The 20,886-nt window shown below is 42.1% G+C and overlaps 1 protein-coding gene across 1 annotated transcript; it reads right to left on the bottom strand.

Moving 5' to 3' along the window:
* Positions 1-18,798: 18,798 nt before the first annotated feature.
* On the bottom strand, positions 18,799-20,210 carry LOC123407921. The gene is made up of 3 exons (XM_045101167.1): positions 19,847-20,210; positions 19,603-19,708; positions 18,799-19,383 (listed from the first exon to the last, which is right to left on the bottom strand). Exons 1-3 carry the CDS (start codon positions 19,993-19,995, stop codon positions 19,024-19,026), a joined length of 615 nt encoding a protein of 204 aa, XP_044957102.1. The 5' UTR covers positions 19,996-20,210; the 3' UTR covers positions 18,799-19,023.
* Between the last annotated feature and the right edge of the window lie 676 nt (positions 20,211-20,886).

The raw sequence follows: 20,886 nt of genomic DNA, 5'->3' as shown, positions 1-20,886 counted from the left end.
TGTTGTGTTCCTACCACATGATACTACAACTATACTAAAGTTTCCAAGTACCTAGGCAGCATGCAATTGGGTATAGGATGGTAGAACTACGATGCATAAAACATAGGTGAAAGTATGATCAAAGTGACTTGCCTGGGATGTTGACGAAGAAGAATTTCTCGAGAAAATAACTTGATAGACTACTCGTCACTCTCCGATGAAATCTATATAACGAACATATCATCCACATAAGCACACATACTAGCAATCATTCTAGCAATCAAACAAAAGAGGGAGAGCGAATGAGAAACCGAGAGAAACTTCAAATAGAACTAAAGAGTCTTCTACTACGTCAAACACTAAATAGTTTTGTCTAACATAAAATAATAACAAACAACTAAGTTATAAGTTTAACTTAGATAAAATAAAGTCTTTTTCACAAAACTTTTGAAAGCATTCCCAAACGGAATTTGAAACAACGGTGAAAACAATAGCACGTTACTACGGAACTAGAATTGATTTCATGATAACATATAAAAAAAAATCAAAAATTGTTGCAAACCTACTGGTAACTAACAGAAACAAAACATAATATTTCTGAAATATAAAAGAAAATAAGTTAAAAACAATTATAGAAAAAGAAATAGCCATAATCCTAAAAGAACTAAAACAGAATCTGTTTTGGTAAAATCCCAAGTAAACATATTTCAAAAAATTTGAAACTTAAACTACTAAAATATATGATCAATAGGAAGCAGCAGCAAAAAGAATCAAATTAAAAGCTATTTTTAAACTCCCGGAATAAGCAAAATAAGCTTTAATTCAAATCTGATCTAACTCAATTTTTATAAACTCAAACATAGACAAATTATATATCTTCAGAAACTGCATAAACTTTGTGATCCAACACAAAAAGAATCACCTAATTCGGAGTTATAGACTAATAGATATGAATTTTCTAAGATTGCAATTTTCTGAAAAAACTGCAATACGGGATTTCGTGAATCTCACCGGAGTTAGTCGTCGGAGTTGGAGAAGACGACGGGAAGGTGGCTCTGGTGGCCGGCCGAGGCAGCGGAGGGGTCCAGGCGGGGGAGGAGGGCTCCGGCCGAAGGTTGGTGGTGCCGGCGGGGCGTGAGGCAACGGGAGGAGGCAGCAGGACCTCCGGCGAGTTCCTGTTGAAGATGAACTCCGGCGAGGCGGGGGCTGCGGCTAGAGGCGAGGAGAGGTATGGTTCTTGGGGAAAATGGATAGAGGAGGGTGTGGGGGTTCTTATAGGTGCGATGGGAGGCGCTGGGAAGGTATGTGCGTCGCGAATCCCGGAGGTGGGGATCTCCCTCTCCATGGATGGAAGTTTTCATGTCACGTGAAGAAGAGAGGAGGAAGAAGAAGATCTCCTCGGCCAAAATAGGAAAGTGTTTAATGGGCCAGCTCCTATTTTCCTAATAAAAGTGATTCTATTCCCATTTTCAAAACTAGGAAACTAAAACGTTAAAAAGGAAATCAAATCAATTCGGAATAAAGAGTTTTTATATACTAAAATTATGAGAAAAATAAAATATAGATGATGGGCATTTTTCCACGGCAAAAATAAAAACTTCAGAAAAAATTATTTTTCCAAAAATCCCTAAAAGCATTATTTCTTTTTGCAAATAATTTTCAAATGATCCTCTAAGTTTGTGGGTTCAAATAACTTCCAAAATGCCCTTGGGTTCGAGGGTCATGTTCCTCCGCTCTAGAATGTATTTCCCGGCATTTTGTTGCACGAAGAAAACGAATGGAAATGCAAAAGAATTTCAATGCAAATATCTCCGTTCAATATCTTTATAGTTGAAGAAGTCATGTCATCTTCTCTTTTTGCTTTAAAATCTTGAATTTGAATTCACCGGAGAAGGGGAAGGTCATTTTATTCCCTCTCGTTCAAAAGTTTCGAAAAGTTTCAATTTCACAGAAGTTTCAATCACTCAGGCAAACAAACAAACAATCAATCTAATAATTATATTAACATTCCAAAATTTATAATTTTGGGATGTTACACATCTACTTCCCCTTCTCTCTTGCTGGATCAAGAAGGTGCAGATCGTCATCGAGTTGTACGTGTGCTGAATGCGGAGGTGCCGTCCGTTCGGTGCTAGATCGGGACAGATCGTGGGACGACGGTGATTTGAATCACGAAGCTGTTCCACTACATCAACAGCATTTCTTAACGCTTCCCGCTTAGCGATCTACAAGGGTATGTGGATCCGATCTCCCTCTCGTAGATGAACATCACCATGATAAGGCTTCGTGTGCGTAGGAAACTTTTTGTTTCCCATGTAACGTTCCCCAACAGTGGCATCATGAGCTAGGTTCATGCGTAGATGTAATCTCAAGTAGAACACAAAAGTTTTTTTGTGGGCGTTGATGTTCGATTTGCTACCCTCCTTAGTCTTTCCTCGATTCGGCGGTATTGTTGGATTGAAGCATCCCAGACCAACCTTACTCGTACGCTTACGAGAGACCGGTTTCATCGACTAACATGCAACTTGTTGCATAAAGATGACTCGCGGGTGTCTGTTTCTTCAACTTTAGTTGGATCAGATTTGACTGAGGCGGTCCTTAGAGAAAGGTTAAATAGCAATTTGCATATCACCGTTGTGGCTTTGCGTAAGTAAGATGCGATCATACTAGATACCCATAGCAGCCACGTAAAACATGCAACAACAAATTGGAGAACGTCTAAATTGTTTTTGCAGGGTATGCATGTGATGTGATACGGCCAAAGACATGATTTGATATATTGGATGTATGAGATGATCATGATGTAATAGTTAAATATCGACTTGCACGTCGATGCTACAACAACCGACATGAGCCATAGGGTTGTCTTTCAACTAACGTTTGTGCTTCCAGATGCGTTTACTATATTTCTAGGTTGTAGCCTTAGTAGTAATAGCATAGATAGCACGACGACCTCAATGGCGGCACGATGATGGAGATCATGGTGTGGCACCGGTGACGATGAACATCATGCCGGTGCTTTGGTGATGGAGATCAAGAAGCACAAGATCATGGCCATATCATGTCACTTATGAATTGCATGTGATGTTAATCCTTTTATGCACCTTATCTTGCTTAGAATGACGGTATCATTATAAGGTGATCCCTCACTTAAATTTCAAGATAAAATTGTGTTCTCCCCGACTGTGCACCGTTGCGATAGTTCGTCGTTTCGAGACACCACGTGATGATCGGGTGTGATAGACTCAACGTTCACATCCAACGGGTGCAAAACAGTTGCACACGCGGAACATTCGGGTTAAACTTGACAAGCCTAGCATGTAGAGACATGGCCTCGGAACACAAGAGACCGAAAGGTTGAGCATGAATTGTATGGTTGATATGATTAACATATAGATGTTTACCACTGAAACTACACTCAACTCACGTGATGATCGGACTTGAGTTAGTGAATTTGGATCATGCCACACTCAAATAACTAGAGGGATGTCTATTTGAGTGGGAGTTTATTAGTAATATGATTAGATGAACTCTAATTGTCTTGAACATAGTCTAAGTAAACTTTGCAATATTTTTATGTTGTAGATCAATGGCCAGCGCAGTAGCAACCCTGAATTTCAATACGTTCCTAGAGAAAGCTAAGCTAAAAGATGATGGTAGCAACTTTGTAGACTGGGCTCGTAATATGAGGCCTCCTACAAGCTGGGCAAAATAATTATGTCCTTGATGCAGCGCTAGGAGATGAACCACTTGCTACGGCTGATCAAGATGTTTTGAACGCTTGGCAATCGCGTAAGGAGGACTACTCAGTAGTTTAATGTGCAGTTTTGTATGGCTTAGAACCGGGACTTCAATGACGCTTTGAACGTCATGGAGCATATGAGATGTTCCAGGAGTTGAAGTTTATCTTTGAGAAGAATGCCCGGATCGAGAGGTATGAGACCTCCGATAAATTCTATGCTTGCAAAATGGAGGATAGTTCATCTGTCAGTGAACATGTGCTCAAAGTGTCTAGGTACTCAAATCGTCTAGCTGAGTTGGGGATTGAACTCCTGCAAGAGGCTATCACTGACAGGATTCTTCAATCACTGCCACCTAGCTACAAGAGCTTTGTGTTGAACTATAACATGCAAGTGATGAATAAGTCACCCGGCGAGTTATTTGGAATGTTAAAAGTCGTGGAGTCAGAAATCCAAAAAGAACATCAAGTGTTGATGGTTAATAAGACCACTGGTTTCAAGAAAAGCAGCAAAGGCAAGAAGGGTAACTCCAAGAAGAGCGGCAAAACTGTTGCCCCTCCGACAAAGAAACCCAAGGATGGACCTAAGCCGGAAACTGAGTGCTATTATTGCAAGGGGATGGGTCACTAGAAGCGCAAATGCCCCAAGTATTTGACTGATAAGAAGGCGGCCAACGCCGAACAAGGTATATGTGATATGCATGTTATTGATGTGTACTTAACCAACTCTTGTAGTAGTGGGTGGGTATTTGATACCGGTTCTGTCGCTCACATTTGCAACTCGAAACAGGAACTGCAGAATAAACGAAGGCTGGTGAAGGATGAAGTGACGATGCGTGTGGGAAATGGTTCCAAGGTTGATGCAATCACCGTAAGCACGGTCTCACTTCAGTTACCATCGGGATTTGTTATGAACTTAAATAATTGTTATTTAGTGCCTGCGTTAAGCATGAACATTATATCTGGATCTTGTTTATTGCGAGACGGTTACTCATTTAAGTCAGAGAATAATGGTTGTTCTATTTATATGAGTAATATCCTTTATGGTCATGCACCCAATGTGAGGGGTTTGTTCATATTGAATCTTGAATGTGACGACACATATATCCATAACATTGAGACCAAAAGATGTAGAGTTAACAATGATAGCACCACCTTTTTGTGGCACTACCGCTTAGGTCATATTGGTGTAAAGTGCATGAAGAAACTCCATGTTGATGGGCTATTGGAGTCACTTGATTTTGAATCACTTGACACGTGCGAACCATGTCTCATGGGCAAGATGACTAAGACTCCGTTCTCTGGAACAATAGAGCGTGCAAGTGACTTGTTGGAAATCGTACATACTGATGTGTGCGGACCAATGAGTGTAGAGGCGCGCGGTGGATATAGGTATGGATATATCTACTTGATGAAGCACAAGTCTGAAACATTTGAATAGTTCAAACAACTTCAGAGTGAAGTTGAAAATCATCATAACAAGAAGATCAAGTTCCTACGATCTGATCGAGGGGGTGAATATGTGAGTTCCGAGTTTGGTGCTCACTGAAGACAATGTGGAATCGTTTCAGAGTTGACACCGCGTGGAACACCACAGCGTAATGGTGTGTCCGAGTGTCACAATCATACTTTTTTAGATATGGTGCAATCTATGATGCCTCTTACAGATTTTCCATTATCGTTTTGGGGCTATGCATTAGAGACATCTGCATTCACTTTAAATAGGGCACCATCAAAATCCGTTGAGACGACACCATATGAGCTATGGTATGGCAAGAAGCCAAAGTTGTCGTTTCTTAAAGTTTGGGGATGCGATGCTTATGTCAAAAAGCTTCATCCGGAAAAGCTGGAACCCAAAGCGGAAAAGTGTGTCTTCATAGGTTACCCAAAAGAGACAGTTGGGTACACCTTCTATCTTAGATCCGAGGGCAAAGTGTTTGTTTATAAGAACGGAGTTTTTCTTGAGAAAGAGTTTCGCTCGAAAGAATTGAGGGGAGGAAGATAGAACTTGATTAGGTTTTGGAACCTCTACTCCCACAAGATGGTGGCGCAGGGCAAAGGGAAATCGTTGTCGAGGAAACACCAGTTGAGGCGGAAGCTAATGATGATGATTGATACGTCTCCGTCGTACCTATAATTTTTGATTGTTTCATGCCAATATTCTACAACTTTCATATACTTTTCGCAACTTTTTATACTATTTTTGGGACTAACATATTGATCTAGTGCCCTGTGCCAGTTCCTGTTTGTTGCATGTTTTTTGTTTCGCAGAATATCCATACCAAACGAAGTCCAAACGTAATAAAAACTTATGGGGATTTTTTTGGAATATTTATGATTTTTGGGAAGAAGAATCAACGAGAGGCGATGCACGGAGTGCCCACAAGCCCTGTCGCCGAGGCTAGGGGGTGGGCCCGCGGCAGGCAGGCTTGTGGCCACTCCTTAAGGCGGTTGGAGCCCTTCTTTCGCCGCAAGAAATATAATATCCGCAAGAAAATCGTGTTAAAAGTTCAGCCCAATCTGAGTTACGGATCTCCGGGAATTTAAGAAACGGTGAAACGCAGAATGTGGGAGCGCAGAAACAGAAGAACACACAGAGAGAGATACAATCTCGGAGGGGCTCTCGCCCCTCCGCCACCATGGAGACCATGGACCAGAGGGGAAACCCTTCTCCCATCTAGGGAGGAGGTCAAGGAAGAAGAAGAAGGAGGGGGTCTCTCTCCCCCTCTCTCCCGGCGGCGCCGGAATGCCGCCCGGGACATCATCGTGTGACACCGATCTACACCAACACCTCCGTCATATTCACCAACATCTCCATCATCTTCCCCCATCTATATTCAGCGGTTCACTCTCCCGCAACCCGCTGTACCCTCTACTTGAACATGGTGCTTTATGCTACATATTATTATCCAATGATGTGTTGCTATCCTATGATGTCTGAGTAGATTATAGTTGTCCTATCGGTGATTGATGAATTGCTATGATTGGTTTAATTTGCTTGTGGTTATGTTGTTGTCCTTTGGTGCCCATCATATGATCGCGCGCGTGGATCACACCATAGGGTTAGTTGTATTTTGATAGGACTATGTATTGGCAGGCTAGAGTGACAGAAGCTTCAAACCTAGCATAGAAATTGATGCATATGGGATTGAAGGGGGACCAATATATCTTATTGCTATGGTTGGGTTTTACCTTAATGAACGTTAGTACTTGCGGACGCTTGCTAATAGTTCCAATCATAAGTGCATAGAATTCCAAGTAGGGGATGACATGCTAGCAGAGGCCTCTCCCACATGATACTTGCTATCGATCTAGTAACGTAGTCAATTGCTTAGGGACAATTCCGCAACTCCTACCACCACTTTTACACACTCGTTAGACACTCGTAGCTGTTTATTTATCTAACCAGCCCCTAGTTTTATTTACGTATTCTTTACTTTCTTGCAAGCCTATCGTATCACTCCTACAAAGTACTTCTAGTTTCATACTTGTTCTAGGTAAAGCGAACGTAAAGTGTGCGTAGAGTTGTATTGGTGGTCGATAGAGCTTGAGGGAATATTTGTCCTACCTTTAGCTCCTCGTTGGGTTCGACACTCTTATTTATCGAGAAAGGCTACAATTGATCCCCTATACTTGTGGGTTATCAAGACCTTTTTCTAGCGCCGTTGCCGGGGAGCAATAGCGCGGGGTGAATATTCTCGTGTGTGCTTGTTTGCTTTATCACTAAGTAGATTTATTTGCTGCACTAAGTTGCTATCTATGTTTAGTTATGGATATTGAACACGAAATACCAAAAAAATTAGGTGTACTTGCTACTCATGGAGATGGGGAACCTCCTAAAACTCTCGAGGCTCGTTATGTGGAAAATATTATGCACTTCTTTAATAATCCTGAGAAAGCTCCGTTCAATTATATAATGGGATACATGTTGGATCAACGTGAATACTTTAGGGATTATCGCTTGACTCAAAAAGGGAAACTTTTATGGCATCAAATCAATTTGTTGAAATGGTATGCTTGGGAACTATGCAAGAGATATGGTGTTACTTGTTGCTCTAGGATGAAGGCTCCACACCTTCCCTTTTCTTGTGAATTTAATGATCATAGAACCTTGGCTTCTTATGCTAATGGTATATATGATTACTATGATGTGGATCAAATAGAAGAGTTTGTTGCTTTTATGGGTGCTTATGAAATTGAGGCTCTGTTTAAAAGGTGTGATGATAATGATGATACTCCTTACCGATCTGAAAATTTGGCTATGCTTCGTTATTGTTATACTAATTATGAATATAATGCCCATATTGAACGATTTAAGAAGAAATCCTATGCTGCCCAAGAACAGACTATTATTTTGCAGGAAACTATGGAAGAAGAAAATGCTCAAATTGTAAGCTCATTAGATGAAAAAGATGAAGAGGAGAGCGAAGAACAAAAGGAGGAAGAGCGTACTAGCTACCCGTGTCCACCTTCTAATGAGAGTAACTCTTCCACTCGTACATTATTTAATTTCCCTTCGTTGTTACCGAAGGATGAATGCTATGATCCCTTGGATTCGTTTGAAATATCCCTTTTTACTGAACTTGATGCTTGCTATGCTTGTGGCCATGATGCCAATATGAATGATGCTTATGAAAATGAGCTAGCTATAGTTCCTTATGTTACACATGATGATTTTGATGAATATAATATGCATGTGCTTGATGCTCCTACTTGCAATTATTATGAGAGAGGAACTACATCTCCACCTCTCTATGTTTCCAATACGATAAAATTGCAAGAAACTGCTTATGCTATGTATTGGCCTTTACTTGGTGTGCATGAATTGTTCTTTTATGACATCCCGATGCATAGAAAGATAGTTAGACTTCGTCATTGCTTAATATATGTTACCTTGTGCTCACTAATAAATTTCAAATCATTGGTAATTAAAATTGGCTTTGATATACCTTGGGATCCGGGTGGATCCATTACTTGAGCACTTTATGTCTAGCTTAATGGCTTTAAAGAAAGCGCTGCCTGGGAGACAACCCGGAAGTTTTAGAGATTCATTTATTTTTGTTGAGTTCTTTTATTTAGTTTAAAAACAAAAAATATAGAGAGGAACTTAAAACTTTTTCAAAAAGAGAAGCGATTGAAAGGTGATGCGTTGCGGAACTGAGGGTCGACCTTGAACACTTGTGTTCATGATCATGGAAACAATGTAGAATTTTTCATGGAAGTTTCTCACAAAAATAATTATCCCCTTATACAATTCCTTTGTATTTTAAAAATAATGTGCCAAGTAAATCCTTTACGATTATTTTGGGTGATAGTTGTTTGATCACGCTGAGAAAAGACATAAACTTTCTGCTCACGAAATTAATTTTCATTTTTATTATGGAAGAGATATTGAGTTGATTCTTTTTTATGCTGATTGATATGAAAATTTTCCAGACGTTCGTAAGTTTTCAGAATTTTTGAGATATCAGAAGTATATGGAATATACAGATTTCTACAGATTGTTCTGTTTTGACAGATTCTGTTTTCTATGCATTGTTCTCTTATTTTGATGAATCTATGGGTAGTATCGGGGGGTATGAACCATGGTGAAGTTGGATTACAGTAGATATAATGCTAATATGAATTTAGAATGAGTTCACAACAGTACTTGAATTGGTGATTTATTTTATTATACTAACGGATCTCACGAAGTTTTGTTGAGTTTTGTGTGATTGAAGTTTTCAAGTTTTGGGTAAGAGCACGATGGATGAAGGAATAAGGAGAGGCAGGAGCCTAAGCTTGGGGATGCCCGGGGCACCCCAAGGTAATATTTAAGGAAGACTCAAGCGTCTAAGCTTGGGGATGCCCCGGAAGGCACCCCCTCTTTCGTCTACAACCTATCGGTAATTTTACTCGGAGCTATATTTTAATTCATCACATGATATGTGCAAATGCTTGGAGCGTATTTTGTGTTTATTTTTCCTTTTTATTTTATGCACTATGCTGGTATGAGATAGTCCTTGGTTGGCTTTATAGAATGCTTCTTGTGCTTCACTTATATCTTTTGAAGTTTGGATTGCCTGTTTCCCTACACATAGAAAACAGCCATTTTTAGAATGCTCTTTTGCTTCAGTTATATTTGTTAGAGCGGGACATATCTTTTGTAGAAAGAATTAAACTCTCATGCTTCACTTATACCTATTTAGAGAGCTAACAGGAGTTGGTCATTCACATGGTTAGTCTTAAAATCCTACATAAAACTTGCAGATCACTGAATATGATATATTTGATTCCTTGCAACAGTTTTGCGACATGAATATGTGATATTAGAGTCATGCTAGTGAGTAATTGTGTATTTTTAGAAATACTTGTGTTAATGTTTGTGATTCCCGTAGCATGCACGTATCGTGAACCGTTATGTGATGAAGTCGGAGCATGATTTATTTATTGATTGTCATCCTTTGTGTGGAGGTCGGGATCGCGCGATGGTTAACTCCTACCAACCTTTCCCCTAGGAGCATGCGTGTAGTACCTTGTTTAGATGACTAATAGACTTTTGCAATAAGTATGTGAGTTCTTTATGACTAATGTTGAGTCCATGGATTATACGCACTCTCACCCTTCCACCATTGCTAGCCTCTCTAGTACCGCGCAACTTTCGTCGGTGCATTACACCCACCATATAGCCTCCCTCAAAACAGCCACCAAACCTACCTATTATGGCATTTTCATAGCCATTCCGAGATATATTGCCATGCAACTACCACCATTCCGTCTCATGACATGTGTCACCACTTCCATATTGACATTGCATGATCGTAAGATAGCTAGCATGATGTTTCCATGGCTTGTCCGTTTTTTGATGTTATTGCTAGGCTAGATCATTGTCACGGTACACTAGCGAAGGCATTTCATATAGAGTCATCATTGCTCTAAGTATTGAGTTGTAAGTGTGATAATCATTCTTAATAGATCATTGTCCCATGTGAGGAAATAAAAGAGGCCAGTGAAGCCCATTTACAAAAAAGAGGCCAAAGATGCGCACCAAAATAAAAATAATAATATAAAAATAATAAAAAAAGAGGCCAAAGAGCCCACAAAAAATGAGAGAAAAGAGAGAAGGGACAATTGCTACAATCCTCTTTCCACACTTCTGCTTCAAATAGCACTATGATCTTCATGGCAGAGAGTCTCCTATGTTGTCACTTCCATATACTAGTGGGAAATTTTCATTATATAATTTGGCTTGTATATTCCAATGATGGGCTTCCTCAAAATTGCCCTAGGTCTTCGTGAGCAAGCAAGTTGGGTGCACACCCAATAGTATCTTTTGTGAGCTTTCATACAATTATAAGCTCTAGTGCATCCATTGTGTGGTAATCCCTACTCACTCACATTGATATCTATTGATGGGCATCTCCATAGCCCGTTGATACGCCTAGTTGATGTGAGACTATCTCCTCCTTTTTTGTCTATTCCACGACCACCATATTCTATTCCACCTATAGTGCTATGTCCATGGCTCACGCTCATGTATTGCGTGAAAGTTGAAAAAGTTTGAGAACACTAAAGTATGAAACAATTGCTTAGCTAAAACCGGGGTTGTGCATGATTTAAATACGTTGTGTGGGGAAGATGGAGCATAGTCAGACTATATGATTTTGTAGGGATAACTATCTTTGGCCATGATATTTTGATAAGACATGATTGCTTTGTTAGTATGCTTGAAATATTATTGTCTTTATGTCAAATGATAGACTATTGCTTCGAATCACTCGTGTTTTAATATTCATGCCATGATTATATTATATGATCAAGATTATGCTAGCTAGCATTCCACATCAAAAATTATCTTTTTTATCATTTAGCTACTCGAGGACGAGAAGGAATTAAGCTTGGGGATGCTGATATGTCTCCGTCATATCTATAATTTTATTGTTTCATGCCAATATTCTACAACTTTCATATACTTTTGGCAACTTTTTATACAATTTTTGGGACTAACATATTGATCAGTGCCCAGTGCCAGTTCCTGTTTGTTGCATGTTTTTTGTTTCGCAGAATATCCATACCAAACGAAGTCCAAACGTAATAAAAACTTACGGGGATTTTTGTTGGAATATTTATGATTTTTGGGAATAAGAATCAACGCGAGGCAATGCACGGAGTGCCCACAAGACCTGTCGCCGTGGCTAGGGGGGGCCGTGGCAGGCAGGCTTGTGGCCACTCCTTAATGCGGTTGGAGCCCTTCTTTTTCCACAAGAAAGATAATATCCGGAAGAAAATTTTGTTAAAGTTTCAGCCCAATCGGAGTTACGGATCTCCGGGAATTTAAGAAACGGTGAAACGCAGAATCTGGGAGCGCAGAAATAGAAGGACACAAAGAGAGAGATCCAATCTCGGAGGGGCTCTCGCCACTACGCCGCCAAGGAGACCATGGACCAGAGGGGAAACCCTTCTCCCATCTAGGGAGGAGGTCAAGGAAGAACAAGGAGGAGGGGGGCACTCTCCCTCTCTCTCCCGGCGGCGCCGGAACGCCGCCCAGGTCATCATCGTGTGGTGGCGATCTACATCAACACCTCCATCATCTTCACCAACATCTCCATCATCTTCCCCCATCTATATTCAGAAATTCACTCTCCCGTAACCCGCTGTACCCTCTGCTTGAACATGGTGCTTTATGCTACATATTATTATCCAATGATGTGTTGCTATCCTATGATGTCTAAGTAGATTATCGTTGTCCTATCGGTGATTGATGAATTGCTATGATTTGTTTAATTTGCTTGTGGTTATGTTGTTGTCCTTTGGTGCCCATCATATGATTGTGCGCGTGGATCACACCATAGGGTTAGTTGTATGTTGATAGGACTGTGTATTGGCAGGCTAGAGTGACACAAGCTTCAAACCTAGCATAGAAATTTATGCATATGGGATTGAAGGGGGATCAATATTTCTTATTGGTATGGTTGGGTTTTACCTTAATGAACGTTAGTAGTTGCGGACGCTTGCTAATAGTTCCAATCATAAGTGCATAGAATTCCAAGGGATGACATGCTAGAAGAGGCCTCTCCCACATGATACTTGCTATCGATCTAGTAACGTAGTCAATTGCTTAGGGACAATTACGCAACTCCTACCACCACTTTTCCACACTCGTTAGACACTCGTAGTTGTTTATTTATCTAAGCATCCCTAGTTTTATTTACGTGTTATTTACTTTCTTGCAAGCCTATCATATCACTCCTACAAAGTACTTCTAGTTTCGTACTTGTTCTAGGTCAAGCGAACGTAAAGTGTGCGTAGAGTTGTATCGGTGGTTGATAGAACTTGAGGGAATATTTGTCCTACCTTTAGCTCCTCGTTGGGTTCGACACTCTTACTTATCGAGAAAGGCTACAATTGATCCCCTATACTTGTGGGTTATCAATGATCATGAAGCTTCAGATCAAGCTAATATCGGATCTCGTAGGTCGAGAAGATCACGTACTCCTCCTGAGTGGTACGGGAATCCTGTGTTATCTATCATGTTGTTAAACAACAATGAGCATGGGAAATATGGAGAAGCAATGGTGGGCCCAGATTCCAACAAATGGTTAGAGGCCATGAAATCCGAGATAGGATCTATGTATTTAAACAAATTGTGGACTTTGGAAGTATTACCTGAAGGTCGCAAGGCTATTCAGAACAAATGGATCTTTAAGAAGAAGACGGACGGGACGGTAATGTGACCGTTTATAAAGCTCGACTTGTGGCAAAGGGTTTTTCACAAGTTCAAGGAGTTGACTACAATGAGACATTCTCACCGGTAGCAATGCTTAAAGCCATCTGAATCATGTTAGCAATAGCTGCATTTTTTGATTATGAAATCTGGCAGATGGGTGTCAAAACGGCGTTCCCTAACGGGTTTCTTAAGGAAGAGTTGTATATGATGCAACCTGAAGGTTTTGTCGATTCAAAGAATGCTCACAAAGTATGCAAGCTCCATCGATCCATTTATGGACTGGTGCAAGCATCTCAGAGTTGGAATAAGCGCTATGATGAGGTGATCAAGGTGTTTGGGATTATACAAGTTGTAGGAGAATCTTGTATATACAAGAAAGTGAGTGGGAGCTCTGTAGCGTTTCTAATCTTATATGTGGATGACATATTGCTGATTGGAAACAATGTGGAGTTTTTGGAGAGCGTAAAGGATTACTTGAACAAAAGTTTTTCAATGAAAGACCTAGGAGAAGCTGCTTACATATTAGGTATTAAGATCTATAGACATAGATTGAGACGCCTGATAGGACTTTCACAAAGCACATACCTGGAGAAAGTTTTGAAGAAGTTCAAAATGGAACAATCCAAGAAAGGGTTCTTGCCTGTGTTACAAGGTATAAACTTCAGTAAGACTCAATGTCCAGTAACTGCAGAAGATAGAGAAAAGATGAGTACCATCCCCTATGCTTTAGTCGTAGGGTCTATCATGTATGCAATGTTGTGCACAAGACCGGACGTCAGCCTCGCCATAAGTATGGTAGGAAGGTTTCAAAGTGACCCAAGAGTCGAACACTGGGCAATGGTCAAGAATATTCTAAAGTACCTAAAAAGGACTAAGGAAATGTTCCTCGTTTATGGAGGTGACGAAGAGCTCGTCATAAAGGGTTACGTCGATGCAAGCTTTGACACTGAGCCGGATGACTCTAAATCTCAAACCGGATACGTATTTATTCTCAATGGGGGTGCGGTAAGCTGGTGCAGTTCCAAGCAAAGCGTCGTAGTAGATTCTACATGTGAAGCGGAATACATGGCTGCCTCAGAGGTGGCTAAGGAAGGTGTCTGGATGAAGCAGTTCATGACGGATCTTGGAGTTGTGCCGAGCACACTAAATCCAATAACTCGGTAATGTGACAACACTGGTGCCATTGCTCTAGCCAAGGAACCAAGGTTTCACAAGAAGACCAGACACATCAAACGACGCTTCAACCTCATCCGCGACTATGTCGAAGGAGAGGACGTAAATACTTGCAAAGTGCACACGGATCTGAATGTTGCAGATCCACTGACTAAACCTCTTCCACGAGCGAAACATGATCAACACCAGAACTGTATGGGCATTAGATTCATTCAATGTAAATCACATAGAGATGTGAGACTAGATTATTGAGTCTAGTTCAAGTGGGAGACTGTTAGAAATATGCCCTAGAGGCAATAATAAAATATTTATTATTATATTTCCTATTTCAAGATAATCCTTTATTATCCATGCTATAATTGTATTGAATGAGAACATAAATGCATGAGTGGACATATAGTCAAAACTATGTCCCTAGTAAGCCTCTAGTTGACTAGCCAGTTGATGAAGGATGGTTAAGATTTTCTGACCATATACAAGTGTTGTCACTTGATAACTAGATCACATCATTGGGAGAATGATGTGATGGACAAGACCCAAACCATAAACGTAGCATGTGATCGTGTCATTTTGTTGCTATTTTTTTCTACGTGTCAAGTATTCATTCCTGTGACAATGAGATCATGTAAGTCAGTGATACCGGAGGAATACCTTGTGTGTATCAAACGTCGCAATGTTACTGGGTGACTATAAAGGTGCCCTACAGGTATCTACGAAGGTGTCCGTGTGATGGAGAGGTATCTCGGGGCCCACTCGGTAATACAACATCACATATAAGCCTTGCAAGCAATGTGACTAAAGTGTTAGTCACAGGATCTTATATTACGGAACGAGTAAAGATACTTGCCGGTAACGAGATTGAAATAGGTATAGGGATACCGACGATCAAATCTCGGGCAAGTAACATACCGAAGGACAAAGGGAATGATATACACGATTATATGAATCCTTGGCACAGAGGTTCAACCCATAAGATCTTCGTAGAATATGTAGGATCCAATATGGACATCCAGGTCCTGCTATTGGATATTGACCGGGGAGTGTCTCAAGTCATGTCTGCATAGTGCTCGAACTCGCAGGGTCTGCACACTTAAGGTTTGGTGACGTTTTGGTATAATTAAGTTATAGGTGCTGGTGACCGAAGTTTGTTCGGAGTCCCGGATGAGATCACACACGTCACGAGGGTTTCCGGAATGGTCCACAAACGAAGATTGATATATAGGATTATTTCATTTGGCTTGCAGAAAGACTCCGGGCATTGCCGGCAGTGTACCGGTAGTGACGAATGGGTTCGAGGTTTTTACCGGGAGGGGCCACTCACCCGGGAGAGAACCTAATAGGCCCATGGGTGGCGCACCAGCCCTTGGTGGGCTGGTGAGGCCAGCCCAATAGGACTATTTCGGCCAAGAGAAAAAATCAAAGGAGAAAAAAAAGAGGAGGTGGGAAGGAAGGAAGGGACTCCTCCTTCCAAACCGAACTGGAGTAGGAGTCCCTCCTCCTCCACTCGGCTGACGCCCTAGAGGCTCCCTTAAGCCTCAAGGCTAGCCCCTCCCCTCCTCCTATATATACTAGAGGTTTTAGGGTTTTTGAGACACAATTAAGCCACGTGCAACCGTAATCCTCTACTTCGTATTCTTCCTCTAGATCGAATTTCTCCGGAGCTCGGGCGGAGCCCTGCAGGAATAGATCATCACCATCACCGGCGCGTCGTTACGCTGTCGGAGATCTCATCTACTTCCCAGTATCTCTTGCTGGATGAAGAAGGCGGAGATCGTCATCTAGTTGTACGTGTGCTGAACGCGGAGGTGTCGTCCGTTCGGTGCTAGATCGGGACGGATCGTGGGACGACGGTGATTTGAATCACGAAGCTGTTCCACTACATCAACCGCGTTTCTTAACACTTCCCGCTTAGCGATCTACAAGGGGATGTGGATCCGATCTCCCTCTCGTAGATGAACATCACCATGATAGGTCTTCGTGTGTGTAGGAATTTTTTTATTTCCCATGCAACGTTCCCCAACAGGGGGATGCCTATATATACCCCTCCACCTCCTCTCATTCCTAGAGGAAACACTCAGAATACACACCCACTTGCCAAATCCATTTTTCCGAGAGAGAGCCACCTACTCATGTGTTGAGATCAAGAGATTCCAATCCAACCATTTGAAACTTGATCTCTAGCCTCTCGAAGTTGCTCTCGTACTCATGCCAAATCTGTGAGAGAGTGATTGAGTGTTCAGGAGACTATCTTTTGAAGCACACGAGCAAGGAGTTCACCGTTCTACCGCATCTATTACCTTTTGGAGGGTGGTGCCTCCTAGATTGGTTAGGTGTCGCTTGGGAGCCTCCTACTTTGTGTTGTGGAGTTGAACCAAGAAGTTTGTAAGGGCAAGCAGATCGCCTACTTCGTGAAGATCTACCGTGAGTGAGGCTAGTCCTGTGTGGACGGAAGCCATAGTGGAATAGACAAGGCCACTTGTTCGTGTGCCCCTTCTGTGTGGAGCCCTCCGTGGTCTCTTGCAGCCGTTACCCTTCGTGGGTTGAAGTCCCCACTAACTTGGACGTATGATAGCACCACCTATCGGAACAACGCGAAAAAATGTCGTGTCAAACTTTGCGTTTGATCTCCCTACCTTACCCTCTACATTACATTTGCATGTGTTTACTTTCCGCTTCTATACTCTTAGATATGCATGTGTAGGATGAACTTGACTAGTCATACTTGCTAAAAATGGCCCACAACTAAAATTGGGAAAAGGCTAAAATTTTATCTTGTCAAGTAGTCTAATCACCCCCCCTCTAGACATACTTTCGATCCTACAGCAGATTTTTCTCTCTGATCTCTCTAAAACATGGAGAAATCCATCGTTAACCTAGATACAATCTAGTCTCCCATCTAGTTCTCTCGTGCGTGAGCTCATACGAGAGGGGGTGCAAGACAGGGATCCGGTGGCAATTCCATGTGTAAGATTTTCAAGGCCAAGTTGTTTGGTTCTGCATTTTGGAATGGGATCCAAGTGCTTAGACCGGCTTTCTCGGTGGGGTCCCGTTTTAGCATTAAAAATGGCATGTCCACACGGTTCAGGCTCGATAGTTGCTTGGGTCACACACCGATGTGGCAATGCCACACAACGATTTTCTAACTTGCTGCGTATACATATATATTCGTGGGTGAGGCCCTTCGATCTTACCCCCGTGCGATACACTTCATGCGCACCCTCGACCCGGCAGAAGAGGCTCGATGGGCCGACCTCTTGGCCTTACTCGGCGCTAGACAGCTCAGCTTGGGGGCTGATGCTGTCATCTAGAGCGTGGCTGCCTCACAAATTTTTTCGATCAAATCGCTAGACATAGCTAGGGGCTATGGAAGGCTGCCCTACCACTCAAAATCTTGTGCCGTTTGCGGAATAGAGGAGGACGCGAACCACGTCTTTTTTTGCTGCTTCCTAACTAGGTTTGTGTGGAGCGTCGTTAGAGAAACTTTCTTTCAGAATTGGAATCCGACCTTTGTAGGGACCTGCTTTCCTGGTGCAGTCCCAGCGGGGTGCGAACGCAAGGATCGGTTGGCGCTGCGTAGGGGTGCTTCTGTGGTCTCTTCGGACGACCCGGAACAAAATTGCGATTGAGAAGAAATTCCCCACTCATCCAGCTGATATCATTTTCAAATGTCATCTCTTCTTACAGATATGGACGTCGTTGGGGAAGCAGCGCGATGCTGAGCATATGTTGGAGACCATGAAGAAGATTACAAGCACCCTAACGCTGGTTCGACAGACCACTTCGACACATTGAACTTTTGGAGTCTTCTGATGCAACGGAAGATAGGCTGGATGATCACCTAGTCTTATCCCGCTTTGCCTATGCCTCCGGCCATTCCTAACTTGCGTAACTTGGACATGTTGTCTCAATGATTCGGTGTAGTGGGTCTATAAGTTTAAAAACCTTGATTGGATGATGTCTGATGGCTTCATTAATTTATAGCCGGACGCTTCTCGTCTTCATTCAAAAAAACTATTCATGTGTAAGATGTGCGGTCAGCTGACCCCACAACTTTTTGATCACACCCTTAAGTTTGTTAATATATGTACAAAATACTTGAACATTGTAGATAATTTAGTATACTTGAACCCACGATATTTTCGCCACTAAAGATATGGCTGGAGTCGGAGAATTGACAGGAGCAACAAGGGTGTGGCGAGCGCAAAACCAGAGGAGTGACGAGATTGGGACAACCAAGGACAACACCGTGATACAGTATGTTGGATATATTGCATGTTTTGAGTGGGGTGTCCCACACAACATTTGCACTGGACCCACACATTCTAATATCCCATCCACGACGCGAATGAACCACCCCCACCCGCGACGCGCACGCCACCATTTCGGCAGAGTTACCTATCCACACATACATACTACATCTTCCATCTCACGCGCACGAGACGTGTGCTGCCTCCTCGCCGCCGACGCGTTGCATCGCCTTGCTGGCTGAAGGAACGCACTGTGCTGCCGAGGCTGTTGCCGTCGTCGGCAGGGGAGGAGCTTGTACCGGCAGTGGCTTCTGCTGTTGCTTCACGGCGACGACCCTCTTGCAGGCGGCCATGGTGAATGTATGGTCGGCAAGAGGAATAACAGGGAGGTTGTCGCAGTTGCAGATCTCGATCATGAAGCCGTCGGGGTCGTGGAAGAAGATCTGGTCCACGTAGATGCCGCCCTCCTCCACGCACCGCTGGATGTACGGGATGTCCAGCTCCTTGAGCCGTCGCTCCACCGCCACCATGCTCTCGCACTGCAAACAAATATAATACACACGCACCGCCATTCATCTCGGAACAGAGCAAATGGCGTGGTATCCATGCATGTGTGAGTGTGACATTGTGAAGTTGTTACGTGACTCTGCATGCACCTCGTTGGTGTGTGGTGATTTGGATCGGAATTGATCATGCATGACAGTGCAACACTCTTATGTACACTTTTGTTTGAGACAATATTCAATTGTACGTTGTACCTGGAAAGAGATGTGGTTATGCTTGGGGTTGATCTCCGTCTTCCCGGGCATACTATGGGGATCTTCAGATTGCAACAGGTGGATGCCGATCCCATAGTTAAATAACCTTCATTCGCCGCAAAAATCATCAACCACTTCTCTTTGATAGATATATTCATGTGGTTTTCTAGCTATTAAATTTCATGCATCAACAAGTTATAAAATGTTTAATCCCAAAGATGATGATTCAATTCAGTTTAATTACCATGCACCGTTGAAGTTGAAAGATCCAGGCCGGCGGATCGGGATGAAGCCCAGGACGTTCATGTAGAAGCGTAGCGACTCATCTACCGAACTGCAAACGACGCTGATGTGGTTCAGCGATGCCAATGGCAGCACACCGCCGCTCGCCATTGCCGCTGTTGCCGTGCTTACCGCGCGTCCTCACCTATCAGGCTAACACTGAACTATAGCCTCAAAGCAGATTGACGTTGCTGGGACGATCTATCATCTACGCCCATGAAATTGCAAGCGGCGAATCTAGGTGCAATGGGCACATCGTCCAGCATGCACCTGCGCGCATGCGTGAGAATGTGAGATGGTGGTCTCTTCCAAAGTGTTGGAGCTGTGCCGATGAATATATATACCCTGTTGCTATTATATATGTGGCGGAGGCCGGACAGGACAGCAGAGGGCCAAAATTAGGATGCCTGGGGCAAAAACGAAAATGAGGCGCCCCAGTTCTTCGGAAATGTAACACGAGCGACATATTTTATTAAAAACTATATTTATCCTAACCAGATTTAGTCATTTGTAGCTGTAATTTTTCTCAATTGATGCTGGAGAACTGGATTAGCTGCAAAGACGGTCTAAGACTCCTGGTAATAGGGAGTAATATATATTAATATCATAGATATTATATTATTGTACAATATCTATATCTATACCTACTAATAAAAGATACAGGTATTCTTAGTCCGTCATACATTTTTTGTAGAAATCCCCCTCAAGTTTCTGATAATCAACCCGCTGTACATATTAATTAATTTTTTTAAATCATATTTTTTTAATGCTAACTTCAAATTTAACATGTTATATATGAAATTTGATTAGAAAAATATGCAGAATCTGAATATGATATTATTTTACGTGTTAACCATTTAAAAAATGTTATTTATGATAAAACCTTTAATCAATAGCGCATGATCAGTCTTTCCTTCATATCGGTGCCGATTCGAATTGAAAATGAACACTTTGGCAAAACTAGGATGGAGTACGAAAACAATATTTATAATCACGCATGCA

Source organism: Hordeum vulgare, chromosome 1H (assembly GCF_904849725.1).
Source record: "Hordeum vulgare subsp. vulgare chromosome 1H, MorexV3_pseudomolecules_assembly, whole genome shotgun sequence".
Classification (NCBI taxonomy): domain Eukaryota; kingdom Viridiplantae; phylum Streptophyta; class Magnoliopsida; order Poales; family Poaceae; genus Hordeum; species Hordeum vulgare.
The sequence above is the reverse complement of the archived record's forward strand: the minus strand, read 5'-3'. Positions and strand labels throughout refer to the sequence as shown.

Coding starts and splice junctions, on each gene's coding strand:
- LOC123407921 (XM_045101167.1), bottom strand. CDS start 19,995: ATGGCGAGCGGCGGTGTGCTGCCATTGGCATCGCTGAACCACATCAGC. Junction 19,709..19,846: donor TTCAACTTCAACGGTGCATG/GTAATTAAACTG, acceptor CGGCGAATGAAG/GTTATTTAACTATGGGATCG. Junction 19,384..19,602: donor ATAACCACATCTCTTTCCAG/GTACAACGTACA, acceptor ATTTGTTTGCAG/TGCGAGAGCATGGTGGCGGT.